This window comes from Balaenoptera physalus, assembly GCF_965194825.1.
Source record: "Balaenoptera physalus genome assembly, chromosome: 16".
Classification (NCBI taxonomy): Eukaryota; Metazoa; Chordata; class Mammalia; order Artiodactyla; family Balaenopteridae; genus Balaenoptera; species Balaenoptera physalus.
In genome coordinates, this window is record NC_138898.1 from 28,561,336 (window position 1) to 28,577,195 (window position 15,860).

At 44.4% G+C, this 15,860-nt stretch overlaps 1 protein-coding gene across 3 annotated transcripts in view; it reads left to right on the plus strand.

Moving 5' to 3' along the window:
- PSMF1 (proteasome inhibitor subunit 1) overlaps positions 1–11,426 on the plus strand; it is a 47,261-nt gene extending 35,835 nt beyond the window's left edge. For 2 of the 3 annotated variants that reach the window (XM_082431416.1, XM_082431417.1), the window contains 3 exons: positions 8,186–8,239; positions 9,380–9,538; positions 10,082–10,505. In XM_082431416.1, coding sequence (XP_082287542.1) covers positions 8,186–8,239; positions 9,380–9,538; positions 10,082–10,133 — 265 coding nt within the window. In that variant the 3' untranslated portion in view covers positions 10,134–10,505. Of the gene's footprint in view, positions 1–8,185; positions 8,240–9,379; positions 9,539–10,081 lie in introns of all 3 variants that reach the window. The other variant, XM_082431415.1, reaches the window with a different exon arrangement.
- Positions 11,427–15,860: the final 4,434 nt, after the last annotated feature.

Below are 15,860 nucleotides of genomic sequence, written 5' to 3' on the forward strand. Positions count from 1 at the left end.
GTATGGTTGGAGCATGGTGGGGTAGAGTGATGGGAGATGACACTGTAGGGGTAAGCAAAGGACAGTTTGTGTAGAGCCTTGGGGTCATTGTCAGGAGCAGTGGGAAGCCACTAGGTGTATTTAGGACGAGAGGGACTTGATATTATTTACCTTTTTTTTGTTTTTGTTTTTAATTCCTCTGGCTCCTTTGTAGAGAATGGATTAGAGAGGGACAAGAGTAGAAACAGAAAGACCAGGTAAGGGGCTGACACAGGCACCCAGGCAAGAAATAATGATGGTAGGTGGTAGGTGGTGGCAGATATGTAGATGATCTGGGATATATTTGGAAGTATACTATGCAGGACTTGCTTATGGGTTGGCCTGATGGTGGGAAGAAAAAGCAAGGATGATGCAAGGAGGTTTTTTTTGTTTTAGCCTAAGTCATTTCTAATTTGGGGCTACCATAGGTAATGCTTCAGGGAACATACTTTTCATGCAACTTAGAACACATCTGAATATTTCCTTAGCATGCATTCCTGACAGTAGAATTAATATATTAAGGACTAAGCCTCTTTTTAAAGATTTTGATACGTATTGCCCAGTTGCCTCCCTAAACAGTAGTATTAATTCGCATTCCCCCTATATTTTGGTGTCATTTCCGCATCTTTTTCACTGCTGGAGTTAGTCTCCTTTTTCTTTTAAATTATTTAGAAAGGCATCATCCCCATAACATTTGTAAGCTAACTGAACCCAAATTCAGTTTCTTGTTACCCCATTCCTCGCTGGCTATTGGCTGGAGGCCTCTCACCTCCTTAAACCTCTTGCATTTCTTCTCACGTGGCTGCCTCCATATTTAAAGCCAACAGCAGTGTGTCAGGTTCTTCTCATGCTTCAAATCTTCCCTTCCACCTTTACTTCTGCCACCAGCTAGAGAAAGTTCTCTGCTTTTAAAGGTCCATATGATTAGATTAGCCCACCCAGATAATCCCCCCTTTTTGAGGTCAACTGTGCCAGAAAACATAAATGCAGGAGTGATTTCTCATCACACTCACAGATTCTGGGGATTAAGGGGTGTGGAATCTTGAGAGGGGGACATTTCTACCAAAGGCAAAATACATTTCCCCTCCCCCAGGGTTCTGAGGAGTCTTTTGCCGTTACTGTATCAGCTCAGCCTAAAATCTTATCTAAATCTCATCAGCTTAAAGGACCTAAATCGAACCTTCTACATCATCTAAATCAGGTACAGTTGAAGCTCCTGAGTGCAACTGCTTTCTGTCTCTTGACCAGAGAAATAGGTTGTCTGTTCCCATCATACAGTGGTCAGATGGGCAAAGAATAACAGTTATCGATTTCTAACCTGGAAAAAAATATGAGCATGAAAGTTGTTAATTACAGCATTATTTATAGTTACACACACCAGAAGCAATACACCAATACCTACAGTAGACGATTAAGTAAATTTTACAAATTTGCTTCACTTGAGTGACTATTATTTGGCCATTAAAAATGTTAATAGCAAAGACAAACAACATGAGAAATATAGGACACAAGTGGAGGAAAACAGTGAGATCTAAAATTATATTTATTATAATTGTCTAAAAATATGCTTATAAAAAGACTAGGAAAGAATAGCAAAAATAGTCATTGTGTTAGAGTCAGATGATGGGTGACATTTTTCTTATAATTTTTTAGTATATGCATATGTTTTCTTTCTCTTTCTTTTGAAAATCTTTGTTCACTTAGCCTAAATTCAGTATTTTCCAACCATTCTCAGTCCCCAGTTCACCTTTGAACTCATAGGATATCCTATATCCTATATCCTGCTTGCTCAGAGCACATAACTGGTGCTCTCCTTGTTTATGTGCACACACTGTTGTCTATAGCTATCAGCATTTCCATTTTCCCAGTCCTAAGTTTCTACACTTGGCAGGACAAGGCAAATAAACCCAGACCACAGAAATTCCCCAGCTGAACTTGTACCCTCGCTGGGAAGCAGCCTAGCCGTTGGTGCTCCCCAGACCAGCAATGCCAGATCATGTGGGAGCTTTCAGAAAATGAAGGATCTCAGGTCCCATCCCTGATCTTCTGAATTAAAACCTGCATTTTAGCAAGATTCTCCCACTGATTCATGTGCACATTACAACCTGAACAGAACTGGCCTAGGTGGTTCAAACAATGCCATGAAAACTGACTCAGGGATCAGGGTCTGGAAATCTTCAGGTAATTGCTGCTGGATGCACTGTGAAAGCACAGCCGGCACTCCTAAAGAACTCTGATGTGCAGATGGAGAGCTTTGCGTTCACGCCTGGTGATCACCAATGGGTGCAGACCAGCAGCTGTGTTGAAAGCAGCCATATTGATGTTCTGTACCGGTTAAGAGCCTAGGTTTGGAAGACTCTGGTTCTGGAATAAGCACACTCCTTCCTGACTTTCCCATTGACTGCAGCTATATAGAATGCATGGAGCAATTATTTGAGGATGCTGAAAAGTAGTAGCAGATAGATTGGGAAAGAAGACCAGAGGTTGAAATTCCACCATACTGGCCTCCAGTATGAACTCAAGGAAGCCCAAAACAAGGAATTAGATATTGGCATGGAAAGAGAGCACTCCAGGACAGCCCTCCATTCTGGCTAAAGGGGTGGGAATGGGGTCTAGTGCTCAAGCGAGAATGGGGAAAATCTCCCGTGTTTCTTCTTCCTTTTCTCCATTGTTTTATACTCCAGCATGTGACAGTCCACAAACTTAAAACTGAGGGAGAAGACCTTTCCTTTCCAATAAGACTTGTGTCAAGAGTATGGAGTGAACCACTGTTGCTTTTTTTTCTTTCTTTGTTCTCCCTCCATTTGATATAGGCATGTGGACACAGGCACTGTCAGGTCAGGGGAAGTACATGGCAGAGCAAGGTAAGCAGCGTCCCAGCTTTCTGGTCAGAGGACCAAAAGAGGAGCCCCAGGGAACTGGAAGGTACCAAGGAGATAGATCACAGAAACGGAAGAGTTCAGAAAGCAACTCCATAAAGTTATGGACTCCAGGCCTTACCTGCAAACTGTACATAAGTGGATCTGATTGTAAATAGCACACCAAAGACTTTGAGAACAGAACTACGGATAGCCCACTGCCAGGTCTCAGACTGACCACTGGTTAGCACATATGTGGTACACAACTGGATAGCACTGCAAAGGCTTTCCAAACAGAACTGACATTGAAACCTGAACTTGGATCCCAAACCCAGCTGGGTCGATTGCCTGCTAAGACAAAAATACCAGGATTCTCCCCAAACCTCATAACAGAAAGTGTTCAAAATTATTGGGCATACAAAGAATCAAGAAAATTTCAGCTCACAAAAAGACAATCAACAGATGCCAATATTCCAATGTGATGCAAATGTTGGAATAATTATGTGACAGAGATATAAAGCAGCTATTATAAAAATGCTTAGGGCTTCCCTGGTGGTGCAGTGGTTGAGAGTCTGCCTGCCAATGCAGGGGACGCGGGTTCGCGCCCTGGTCTGGGAGGATCCCATATGCCGCGGAGCAACTGGGCCCGTGAGCCACAACTACTGAGCCTGCGCGTCTGGAGCCTGTGCTCCGCAACAAGAGAGGCCGCGACGGTGAAAGGCCCACGCACCGCGATGAAGAGTGGCCCCGCTTGCCGCAACTAGAGAAAGCCCTCGCACAGAAACGAAGACCCAACACAGCCAAAAATAAATTAATTAATTAATAAAAAAAAAATGCTTAGAGAAGTGAGGGCATTCTAGAAACAAATGGAATGATAGAAAATCTCAGCAAAGAAACAAGGTACAAAAGAGAACCCAATGGAAATTTTAGAACTGAAAAATAATAATACAGTAATCAAAATAATTTCACTGGATGAATCAGTAGCAGAATAGAGATAACAGAGGAGAGATTAAGTACTTGAACTAGATCAGTAGAAATCATCTGAACAATACAGAGAAAAAATATTTTAAAATAAAGTTTCAAGAACCTGCAGGACAATTATAAAAGAGCTAACGCGGTCGTGAAAGTCTTAGGAGGAGAGGAGAAGGAGTGTAGTACAGAAAAATTATTTGAAGAAAATAATGGCTGAAAACTTCTCAGATTTGGCAAAAGACATAAACCTACAGATTTAAAAAGCTCAACAAATCCTAAGTAGGATAAACCCAAAGAAGTCCATGCTCAAACATAATCAGATTGCTAAAAACGAAAGTCATGAAAGCAACTAGAGAAAAACACACATTGCTTATAGAGGACTAAGAATTTGAATGATTATGGATTTCTCATCAGAATACGTGGAAACCAGAAATAAGTAGACCACCATTCTTAAAGTATGGAGAAAAAAGGATTGTCAGACCCAGAATTCTATATCCAGCAAATACGTCATCTTTCTTTCTGAAGGGTTTTAAGATATTCTTAGTAAAAGGATACAAAGAAAATTCATAGTCAACAGATCTTCTCAGAAGGAACTGCTAATGAAAGTTCTTCAGACAGAAGGGAAGGGATACCAGATAAACACTTGGAACATCAGGAATAAAGGAAGAGCAATAAGAATGGTAAATATCTAGATAACCATAATAGACTGTTCTCTTGACTTCTCTAAAACATGTTTTATAATTGAAAGCAAAAATTAGAACAAATTCATTGTAGTTATATATGTCATATAATATGACAATATTGTATGTTATATAAGACAAGGAAGGTGAATGAAAGGACTTATGCTGATAAGGTTTCTACCTTCTACTTGAAATGGTAATATACTATTTCTCAGTAGACTGTGAAAAGTTACATCTGTTTATTGTAATCCCTCAAGCAACCACTGAAAAAACTACAAAGAGATCTAGTCAAAAACTCTGAAGTTGAATTAAAAAGAGAGAAAATAGAGGAAAGAAAGAGAACAATTGGAAAAGCAATAATAAAATAGCAGATCTAAATCTAAACATATCACATTAAATGTAAATGGTCTCAACACACCAATTAAAAGGTCATGGCTTTTGAAGTTGGGTAAACCTAGTGTGAATTCATTCTTGGCCACTTACTACCCATCTGGCCATGTGTAAGAACACTTGCTTCTCTGAGCCTCAGTTTCCTCGTTTGTAAAATAGGAAAAAAATTGTACTTCCTCAGAGGGCTATTGCAAAGATAAAACAAGGTAATGTTTATAAGGAGCTCAGCACATCCATCTGTTTAAAAAATAGGGGAAATACATATTTGCTCATATATGCAAAGTATCTTCGGAAGAACATACAAGAAACTGATGTCATTAGTTGTCTGTGGGTAGCCTGGAGGACAGGGCTAAGAGGGAGATTTTTTTACTTGTACAGGTCCACAGTCTCTTATCTTACAACTCTGAAATCAAAAGAGCTCTGAAAACCAGGTGTTGTTGATATTTTTATTTTGTTTTGTTTTTTTCATAAGATTGGTGCCACACCTTGTTTGGTAGCAAAACCTGAACTGAGGTGGCATGAAGCTCCTATATGTTCATTTTGTGTGAATTCTCATTCATTTTGCAGAAATATTAGGGTATTGGTTATAGGGTACTACACAATAATATGTTAGGTATATTCATCTGACCTTTCTGAAACATGAAAAATTCTGAATTCCAAAACACGTCCAGCCTAAGATTATGGATCTATGTATCCTTTGAATTTTGAATTCAATCTGTGTATTGTTTTGGATTTTGAAACTGGTGAAGGCATTACCTATTCAGAAAATGAAATTTTAAAAACTAAATTTAGCATGGCGCCTGACACAAAGCAAGCTGTCAGTAAATATCAGCAGCTGGAATTATTCCATTCTTCCAGGCCTTTCCTGTCAACAAATCTGTTCATGTCCAATACTATGTTTCACCATGACAGCAGACTCTTTGAGTGTTACTACTTAGATTTTCCATCGTAAAAGACTGAGGTGCAAAGGTTTTGTGACAGACCCCTGCCAACCAGCCAGACAATCCGCCACCCAGAGTCCTGAGGTTTTTCCTGTTCACCAGACCACCTCAGCCATAAGCATGGCGTCAACAGGATTTGTGTGCCCAAGGGAGGCGTGTTGTTTTTATCTAAGAGGAGAGGAGAGCACATAAGGAGGAATTGTGTGTGGTCAGGATCACCCCCAAATCCCAAAGGGCCTTCAAAGGGCCCCAATCCCAAAGGGCCCCTTTTGAAGCTGGGCCTTACTGTCCAGTGGGCCCAGCTAGGCAGTTGCGCCTACAGCATTTAGTGTACAGCACTGTCTTTCAGTTGATTACCAGATGAAGTTTTAGGGGCTTGATTCTAGAGACCATTTACAAAAATTAGTTTCTTTTTTTTTTTTTTTTTTAAATCCCAAGAGCCTCATTCAGGATATCCAGTGCTGAGACTGTAGGATCTGGGTGTGTATATAATGAATATAATGAGCTCACAGAAGTGTGCGTGTGTTGCACTTAGACTGTGTTGAGTGTGAGCCTAAAGGATATGCCGTGACAATTGCAAGAATGCAGATTGTTGGGGTGGGCCTGGCAGCTACCTTTCTAGCCTCCATTGTGCTCTACCTCTTCTTTCCTCCCCACGCTCTGTGGCCTAGGAGAGAAAAACAGAGATGGCTTCATGTTTCAGGAGCCATCAAGGCTCTGTTTTCCAAGTCATTTTTATAGCCACTAGAAGCTTCTGTTTGCTGCTCTGTAGGGGGCAGTTTGTGGAGATAAGTGTAAAATGCTTGCTGCCCTCTGCACCACTTGGTCTGTCCAGTGAGGCAGGTTGTTGGGAGGCCACCAGAAAGTTTTAACTGCCAGCTCCATGAACCATGGCTTGGAAACAATAACCTAGGTCAGGAAAAATTGCTTCCCTTGGGAGCCACGTCCACCTAAGTCATGGTGTCCTTTCCAGCTCATAAGGTAGAACTGACTGGAGAAGCACCTACTTTTGGATTATTTTCCTAGTTGCTTAATTAATGGCGTCTTACCTGTAAGCTTTGATTAGCTGCTGTTTACCAGGCTTTTCTGAGGTCTCCCATGCCCCAGAACTGTCAGGTTTGTATTGCTCACCGGGGCTCCAGGCAGATTGCAAAGCACACTTTTTCAAATACCAGATCTTCTTTGTTTTATTATATCCATAGCCATATCCTTTATAGAAAAAATAGGAAAGTATAAAGAAGAAACTTCTCCCATGTGTAACTGTCACTGTTTAAATTTTCAGTTATGCTTCTTTCTCGTTTTATTTATATACACACACACACACACACACACACACACACACACACACACAATTTTTCATAGTTGATTTCCTAGGCTATTGATAATCCCCTTTTCTCCCACAGTTAACACTGGAGCATAAACATTTTTCCACATCATTTTAAAACATTCTAAGAACATTGTTTGCATGGCTGCATTACCATGATCTGCCTAACTGGTCCCCATTTACAGCCAATCCTGTTCCCTTGGTTAAAGTCTTTATGATGAAATTTTCATTTGAATTATGTATTATTTTTTTAAGATGGATACCTAGGCATAAAATAATCAGATCACAGAATGTAAAGATACAGAAGGCTTTTGAGAGGCAGGTATATTTTGTGTGTATATATATATTAATATAGACTTAGTCTCCACAAAGCACGCACGGACTTATGCTCCTGGCTCCTGCAGTCTCAGTGTGGGCAAAAATTGGTTCTTGGTTGGGGGGTGAAAAAAATCTTCGAAGTTACAGTGGTTTGTGGCTACCCAGTGCAGTACCTGTGATGTTAACATTTCATGCAGGGGCCCTAATGAGGAAAAGGTTGAGAAGCTCAGTTCCAGTTGTGTAAGAGCACCCACCTCGCTCCACCCTTTGAAGCGTTTAAATCGGAGCTTTTGCGCCGCGGTTTTAGAATATAGTATTTTTCTGATCCAAATGTTCTTGGTTCTTTGTACACACTTTGGGAGCCTGAGAAGGGTATGAATAAAATAAAATTTATCTGGTTACCAATGTTCATATTTTTATCTTTCTACATTATTGAGCTCCTCCACGTTTCTAGTTTTATGTCCAGCTCTTTTCGCGTAATTGCCATTGTAATAATTTCAGTGTTAGTCTGTGCCAAGGACCACTTTGAAATATCCCTTGTGGTCTGGTCTCATGCAGGGGCTTCCCCTGTCCCCCATGCCTGGGAGTACATTTGTGTCCCCAGAGGCATCAGGTTTGGACCTCTGGGAGCCCGGGCGCCAGGCTGCTCTGGGACTTTCAGTAATTGTCCCTTGTTTGTTTCAGGTGTGATCCCCTGGGCCCGTTTGCTGTCGGGGGAGAGGACCTAGACCCCTTTGGGTGAGTACTGCTGGGGAGGTGACGGCAACACGACTTGCTCTTATGGCCTTTCAGCCCAAGCTCATCTTCTAATTTTAGAGCTTTTCATCAGTCTTCCTTTGGGGTGAAGGAAGCAGTTGTTGCTGAGTGGCTGAGAAAGCGTTGCCGCTGTTCTGCTCTGCCATACCTGGAGCAGTGCAGGAGGGCTCTGAGTGTTGGGGAGTGGCTGAGCAAGCCCAGTGGGCAGCTCCTCTGTTGTTTTCTGGCCCTGCTTGTTTTGATGGAAGACAGCAGCTGTCCCTTGGATGGAAGGATATCATGGGGATCTATCAGGTGCAGACTGAAGAGCACACAGTGGGCTACAGACCTGAGGGCAGTTCAGGGCTGTTCAGAGGTCACCTCACTTGGTAAGGGGAGTCTCTGATCCTCATTAGACTCTGGTGTGGTTCTTGTCAAGTCCCCAACAAAGTTATTTCAGCCTCAGCTAGGCACTGTCTTCTCTGAATGCTTTTAGATTTTAACCTCTGCTGCAAAGTGTCCCCAGCTTGAGTGTCTCACTTTTAGACCATGGGGAAATCATATAAGTCTGCAGTTAAGCTTGAACAGTGACTTCAAAGTTTGGGGAACATCAGCTTATTCATCCTAGTTTGAGCCATGAGGTCGGATCCATGGAACTCCATGAGGGACAGATGCTGTCAGGAGCCAGACTTGGGCAACCAAATTATGGATTGCCCTGCGACCCTTTAAGGAAACAGAGCAAAAAAGCTAGCATCATGAATTGTCTCAATTCATTAGTCCTTAGACCTAAAGTAGTAGCCTGCAGAGCCTTGTGATGGTTCTGCATTGACCTTGACAAGTTCTGGCACATGTTCTCTATCAAATTGTCCCCCTTGGGTGCAGGAGATGGCAGGGATCTCAATTTTGTGGGTTCAGGGAGCCTGTAGAGCTGAAAGTAGAGGCCACGATTGCCAGAGAAGGTGTGTTCTTTGTGTCGTTGCTCTTGCCCACTTCCTGCTGGCACTCAGGCAGCCATCCACATGCGTCTGCTTGAACCATCCAGAGTTGATGTCCCAGTCATTTTTAATCCATTCTCACCACCTTCACTCCTTCTCCAACAGCTGCTTGCCACATTTGCTTACCCATCGTTCCTTCTTGCCTCAGGTGTCGGAGAGGTGGCATGATCGTGGATCCCCTGAGATCCGGCTTCCCAAGAGCACTTATTGACCCATCATCGGGCCTCCCAAACCGGCTTCCTCCAGGCGCTGTGCCCCCGGGAGCACGCTTTGACCCCTTTGGACCCATTGGGACCAGCCCATCTGGGTAGGTATTCACTCAGGTATGCTGAGAAGTAGGACCTTGATGGCAGCTCAGCTCAGCATTGCAGGAATGAAGGCGTCTGACGCCAGGCGCAGAGTCACCACTAACTCTGTCCCCTGCTGCCAAGAGAGTGGAGCCTCCTCCAGGCACCTGCCTGATGCCTCCCTGGAGACTTCCAGGAGCTTCCCATTCCTCAGTGCCTCCCTTCCCCAGCTCCCGTCAGGGAGGACTCAGAGGAGGGGTTGCTACTCACACTTAATGGACTTTTTGTAGGTGTCAGGAACTCACTGGATCCTTATGTCAACACTTGTGGGTGGATATTACTGTCCACATTTCACACATGCAGAAATCAAGGCTCTGAAAGATGAAGTAACTAATCCAAGGTGGGAGAATAAGAATTCAGACCCAACTCTAGAGTGCATGCTCTTGAACTGCACAAACCACCACATCATTCTGGAGGCAGGCTCCCTCCATTCAGGACCCTGTGTGCCTGTGTGCCCCTGGCTCTCCATCGCCCCAACTCACCAGCCCCTCTTTCCATTCCAGACCTAACCCAGACCATCTCCCCCCGCCGGGCTACGATGACATGTACCTGTGAAAGCCTCAAGAATGTAACATCCCAGCCTTCCCTCTACTCTCCTGGAGCTGCCACTGCTGGCCGCATCAGCAACCGTTTTCTTGCGGGCTGGGGGCAAGGGACTCTGCCCATGTGTTTGCGGGCTAGCTGGGATTGCCTCCCCACCCCCTACCAGGGCCAAGGTACCTGCTGCAGCTGTCCACCTGGCTGCATATAGGTCCCAAAGAGAAATCAGTGTCTCTCACCACCAGCTCCTCCCCACTTCCCAGGGAGACTCCGGCAACATATACCCTCGACCCGATGCAGTCCCAGTTGCAGCACTGTAAGAACAGAACACATTTTGGATGTTATTATTAAGAACCAAATGTCAATACAAAACTCATGTTGCCAGTCTCCCACGCTTCTTTGCTGCTCAGTTCCTTCCATTTATGAGACTTGAGAGTTTGAATCTTTTTTTTTTTTTTAATGATTTTATAAACCTGGGAAGGACATTTTATTTATTTGTTTATCTATCTATGGCTGTGTTGGGTCTTCGTCTCTGCACGAGTGCTTTCTCCAGTTGCGGCAAGCGGGGGCCACTCTTCATCGCGGTGCGCGGGCCTCTCACTGTTGAGGCCTCTCTTGTTGCGGAGCACAGGCTCCAGATGCGCAGGCTCAGTAATTGTGGCTCACGGGCCTAGCTGCTCCCCGGCACGTGGGATCCTCCCAGACCAGGGCTCGAACCTGCGTCCCCCGCACTGGCAGGCAGATTCCCAACCACTGCGCCACCAGGGAAGCCCCCGAGAGTTTGAATCTTTGAGGGGCTAAGTGACTCTTTTTTCCTACCCAGGGCCTGTTCTTGCTTCTCAGGCACCTTCCTTTCATAAATTGCTCTTGCTCCTGACACCACTAAGATGAGTCCCAGTCTGGCGTCATGGATGAAAATGAGTGACTGGAAACCCCATAGGCCACAAGGATGACTTTCACAAGGACAGGCACATTGCGCAAAGACTGCATCATTCTGAAAAGGGCAAAATCTTCCAGTTCTGCTTGTCTGAGCCAGTCCTCTGGGTCCCTCTGTGCCTGGGCAATGGCAGCCTATGAACAGAGGAATAAACAGAACAGACCTGAAGGCTAACCTCCTTTTTGCCACTAACTTACTGAGTGACCCTAAGCAGGTCCCTTCCCCTCCCAGGGCCATCGTGTCTACCTACGAAATCTGAGGTGTGCCTTTCTTGCTCTAAAACATTCTGATGTCTGCTTCTATGTCTGATGACCCCTGGGAACTGGGGCAAAAGGGAAAGAATAAAGGTTCAAGGCTTTTTGTGGTACTTACCTACAGAGTCTGCAACTGTGTGCCTCTCACCCCTCTTGCAGCCCAGACACAAGCATAGCAGCGTGGTGATGAACTTCAGGACAAGCAGGGAGCCTGGTCTCTGAAAGCCAGTGGCAGGGGGCGGGTTGGGGGCAGTGTGTGATAGGGGTGAATGAAGGAGCTGGTGATGCAAGAAACAACCCAGGAAGGCATTTCACCCCCAGGGAGCCCCAGCCTCTGGAAACCTGTGCCCTCTGTCCAGGCCCACCTGACCTTTGGTGTTCTCCAGATCCTTTTCAGCCTGAGGCCTGACAGATGTGGTCAGTGATGAACCCCTGTGCTGGAGTGGAAAGAGCACTCTAGAGCACCAGACTCAGAGGCAAGAGATCAAGGCACTAGTCACTTTCACTCCCTAACTAGCATTTCAGCCACGGGTGGGTCCTTAAACTTCTCAGCTCCTTGGATTCCTTCCCCTAAATTAGGACGTATTATTTATCTGTGGGCAGAGGGCTACCAGAGCCTTCCTGAGGCATCTGCTAATATGCTGTAGCCTGAGTTGCCTGTCTGCTGTGCCCGAGAGTGGGTTAGGAGTAAACTAAACAGGCATATGTGCCCAGGGTCAATCCAAGATGGAGGCTGGGACTAGGTGGGGAGGCTAGCATGAGCCGGCTTCCTGGGCATTTCTGGCAGACCCCAATTCAAGCACTGATTTAGTAAAAGACCACCTTGAAGCTTTTAGAACAGCTCTGCTCTGGAGAAAGACCCAGAGGTCAGGCAGAGCTACAAATGCAGTCATTAATAGCCTTTTTCCTCAAGAGCCAGCAAATGGGTAGAACGTTTTTGTTTTGAAACTGGATCATATCTTCAACCAAAAGGACTTGGGGTAATTTGCTCATAAAAGTATCTTTTATTATAAAATGAAGCATTTAAAGGAACATCAGACAAGTGGGAGAAGTAGATAACTTTTAGGACCCTGATTCAAGGAAAGGACAAGATTGAAACAATAAATTCGCCACTTAGATTTTCTAATAGCAAAAGTGGAAAGGATAGCCATAAATATAATTCTGTTTTCTGAAAATAGAAACTTTAGTGATCCACCTGCAGAATCCGCAGGTTTTCTGAGTGGGTCTCCTTGCATCAGGGACAGTGAGGAACACGGACTATGTCTTAGTTATGTGGGGGAAGGTGAATGGGGCCTTCAGGAACTTCCAAGTCAGGCTGTCGGTATGTGTTGTATATCTGGGCCACTTCCCTCCTTCCAGCCAAGCAGCCAAAGGGAATGGTTCAGGTATATGTTTTGTGGAACCCAAAAGGTTGGAGCCTTAGCAATAAATATCAGCACTTAATAACCTGTTCCTCTTTTTTAAAAATACAGTTTTATTGAGATATAATTCACATACCCATAAAGTTCACGTTTTTTAAAGTGTGCAATTCAGTGTTTTTAGTATATTCACAGTGTTGTGCATCCATCACCATGTCTGATTCCTGAACATTTTCATCACCCCAAAAAGAAAACCCATACCCATCAACAGTCACTCCCCATTCCCTCCTCCCAGCCCCAGGTAACCACTAGTCTATATTCTGTCTCTAAAGATGTGCCTATTTTGGACAGTTCTTACACGTGGAAATCACACAATATGTGGTCTTTCATGTCTGGCTTCTTTCACTTAATGTTTTCAGGGTTCATCCATGTTGTAGCATGTATCAGTAATTCATTCCTTTTAATGGCTAAATAATATTCCACATTTTCTTTATCCATTTATCAGCTGATGGACAGTTAGGTGGTTCCCACTTTTTGGCTATTATGAATAAGGCTGCTATGAACATTTACGTACAAGTTTTTGTGTGGTCATATGTTTTTGGTTCTCTTGGGTATATCACCTAGGAGCGGAGTTGCCGGATCATATGATAACTCTAATTTTTTTGAGGAACTGCCAGACTGTTTCCCAAAGTGACTGCACCATTTTACATTCCCACCAGCAGAGTGTGAGGGTTCTGGTTTCTCCGCAGAAACTACTTTAGCTTTTTTAAACAAACAAGGAATTTTGACCTAGGTCAAGCAAAACAGAGACCAGAGACAGTCACCCCTGGGGAGCAGACTATGGCTTTGGTAATAGCCACCTTGGGATGACCACGGCTGGTGAGCCACAGAGGAGTTTGGGTTTGACTTTTGGGGAAGTTTCAGGGCTGGATGTGATACAGGAAAGGTCCTGTCTGTAGGGAAGTTGCCATGACCTTTCCGGGTCTAGCGCGATTCATGGCATCACTTTTGCTTGGTTTGAAATTTCTTTGTTGATCCAGTGGCTTACAAGTAAAATAAAGGTCTGGTTCTAAATCTTCGTCTTTCAGTGAAGTGCCATAGACCATGTGTACCATCTCTGGCAGCTCCTACATTCCCACCTTCTCTTCCTTGCCTTGCCTCTTTCCTAATTCTTAGAGCTGGCTGTGTTTTTCATTGCATTGCATTTATCTACTTAGTCATGAGCTTCTGTCAGCCTCCGTGGTGAAATCATTGGTCTCAAGACCCTGACTCTAAGAATGCCTTATGTTCAAAACAGATTTTATATTCCTGTGCTGGATGGGCAGTACCTGTTGACACGTAGTTAGAAAGTGGGTAGCAAGCCCCATAACAACCTCATTCTTTGAAATCCAGCTTCCTTCATGGCCTCCCTTTCTACTCTCATTAATGACATTCTATTACTGATCCATGCCTCTTCACGGAAGAAAAATTAGAATCTGTGGAGCAATGAATATCTGTCACCTTCTAATCTTGCCCACTTTGGGCAGTTCCAATGAGACAGGTCCCACCACCAAGGAGAGGAAAGATCCCTCACATGCACATCCTCACATTTGTCTTTTATAAAACTTAACATGCTTATGGGCCACTATTGACTTTTTTGCACCAAAAGAGAGGTTCAAAGGCAGGCATCCAAGCCCCCAGCTCTTGTTTGTCCTTGGGATACCACAAGGCACACCCTAAGTCACTCCAGCTGTGCTGGACCCTGAACCTGACCCAGAGGGTGTGTCACAAGTAGAAGTGGCAGGCAGTGAGGGTGGTGGCCAGAGAGTGCCAAGACCCAGGTGACTAAAGATAGACCCTAGAGTGCAGAGAGCAGCAATGACATGAGGTTGGAACACCTCACTAGTGGCAGGGCCTGTCTCTGCTTAGGCTGATAGTGCAGTCTAATAGAGGAGACTGGATGACCATGAGGAAAGGCCATGTTCCATATTAGCCACGTAAGGTGAGTACTGTGAGTATGACAGGGGTTCTGAGAGAGGAGACAGTGGGAGGGCTGCAGGAAACAGAAACTACTTCAGCTTTTTTAAACAAGATTTGGATGCAGACATCAGCAAGATCACATCATCATTGCCTTGATCTGGGGATCAGGAAACTCCAGAGCCTCACAGCAACTGCCTAGATCTGCGCCCGAAATTAAATCCCCTCATACTGCCACCTTGACCGCCCCCACTCTCAGCTCAGTTCCAAGTGCAAGGCTCAACTGCATGCATCTGATAGTTGGAACCGACATCACCTCTCAAACCATAGCTGCAAGGGAGCCTGGGAAAATGTTCTTGTTTCCTTTTCCTCCCTGTCCCTTCAGGAAGGCACATTTGGGACAGAGTTCTGATGAGCCAGTGTCTCAAGTCTGTCTACAGCATGGGCCTTGATAGAGATGAGCACCACAGCCATGCTTCTCCAGCTTGCCCAGGCCTACCAGTCTCCTAAGATGCTTGCTCGAAGGACACAGTACATCCTGGGCCCCAACCCAGACCTGGATCCAAATCACTAGGCAAGGGCCTTTAAGTTCATTTTTTACAAGTTCCTCAGGTGATTCATGTGACGAGACCAGTTTGAGAATTCCTGAGAAGGGAAGGCTACATCCTTGCTACTCAAACCAGCAGCACCAACAGCATCACCTACAAACTTGCTAGAAATGTGCAATCTCAGGCCCCACCCAGGCTTATTAAATGAGAATCTGCATTTTAACAAGTTGCCCAGATGATTCGTGTGCACTTTAAAGTTTGAAACTCTCTAGTGTACAAACCTGATATCTTTTTCCTTTACCTGGATATCAGGTGAAAAGAATCAAGTCAGTCTTCTCGGTTCATGGCATACTATGACTAACGCATGCAAGAACATCCTTATTTTAAGTTTTTTCCATTTTACCCCCTGTAACCTCTCCATTCTTTTCTCCCATATCACTCAAATGTGTTTCATATATGTTTTAAAATATGCATGGACCCTTGTAAAATAGCATACATTATATCTTCAAATCATAACCATAATGAAATACTATCCCCATTTTCTAGGCCAGAAAAAGAGGATTTGGAAAGGTCTAGTTATTTGCTCAAAGCCAAGCAGGGCTCTCAGAATCAAGCAGGAGTGGGTGCGACTTCCAGCCCTCCCTTTGCTGGTATGTGGCTTTATCTGCAAAATGAGCATCACCTCTACC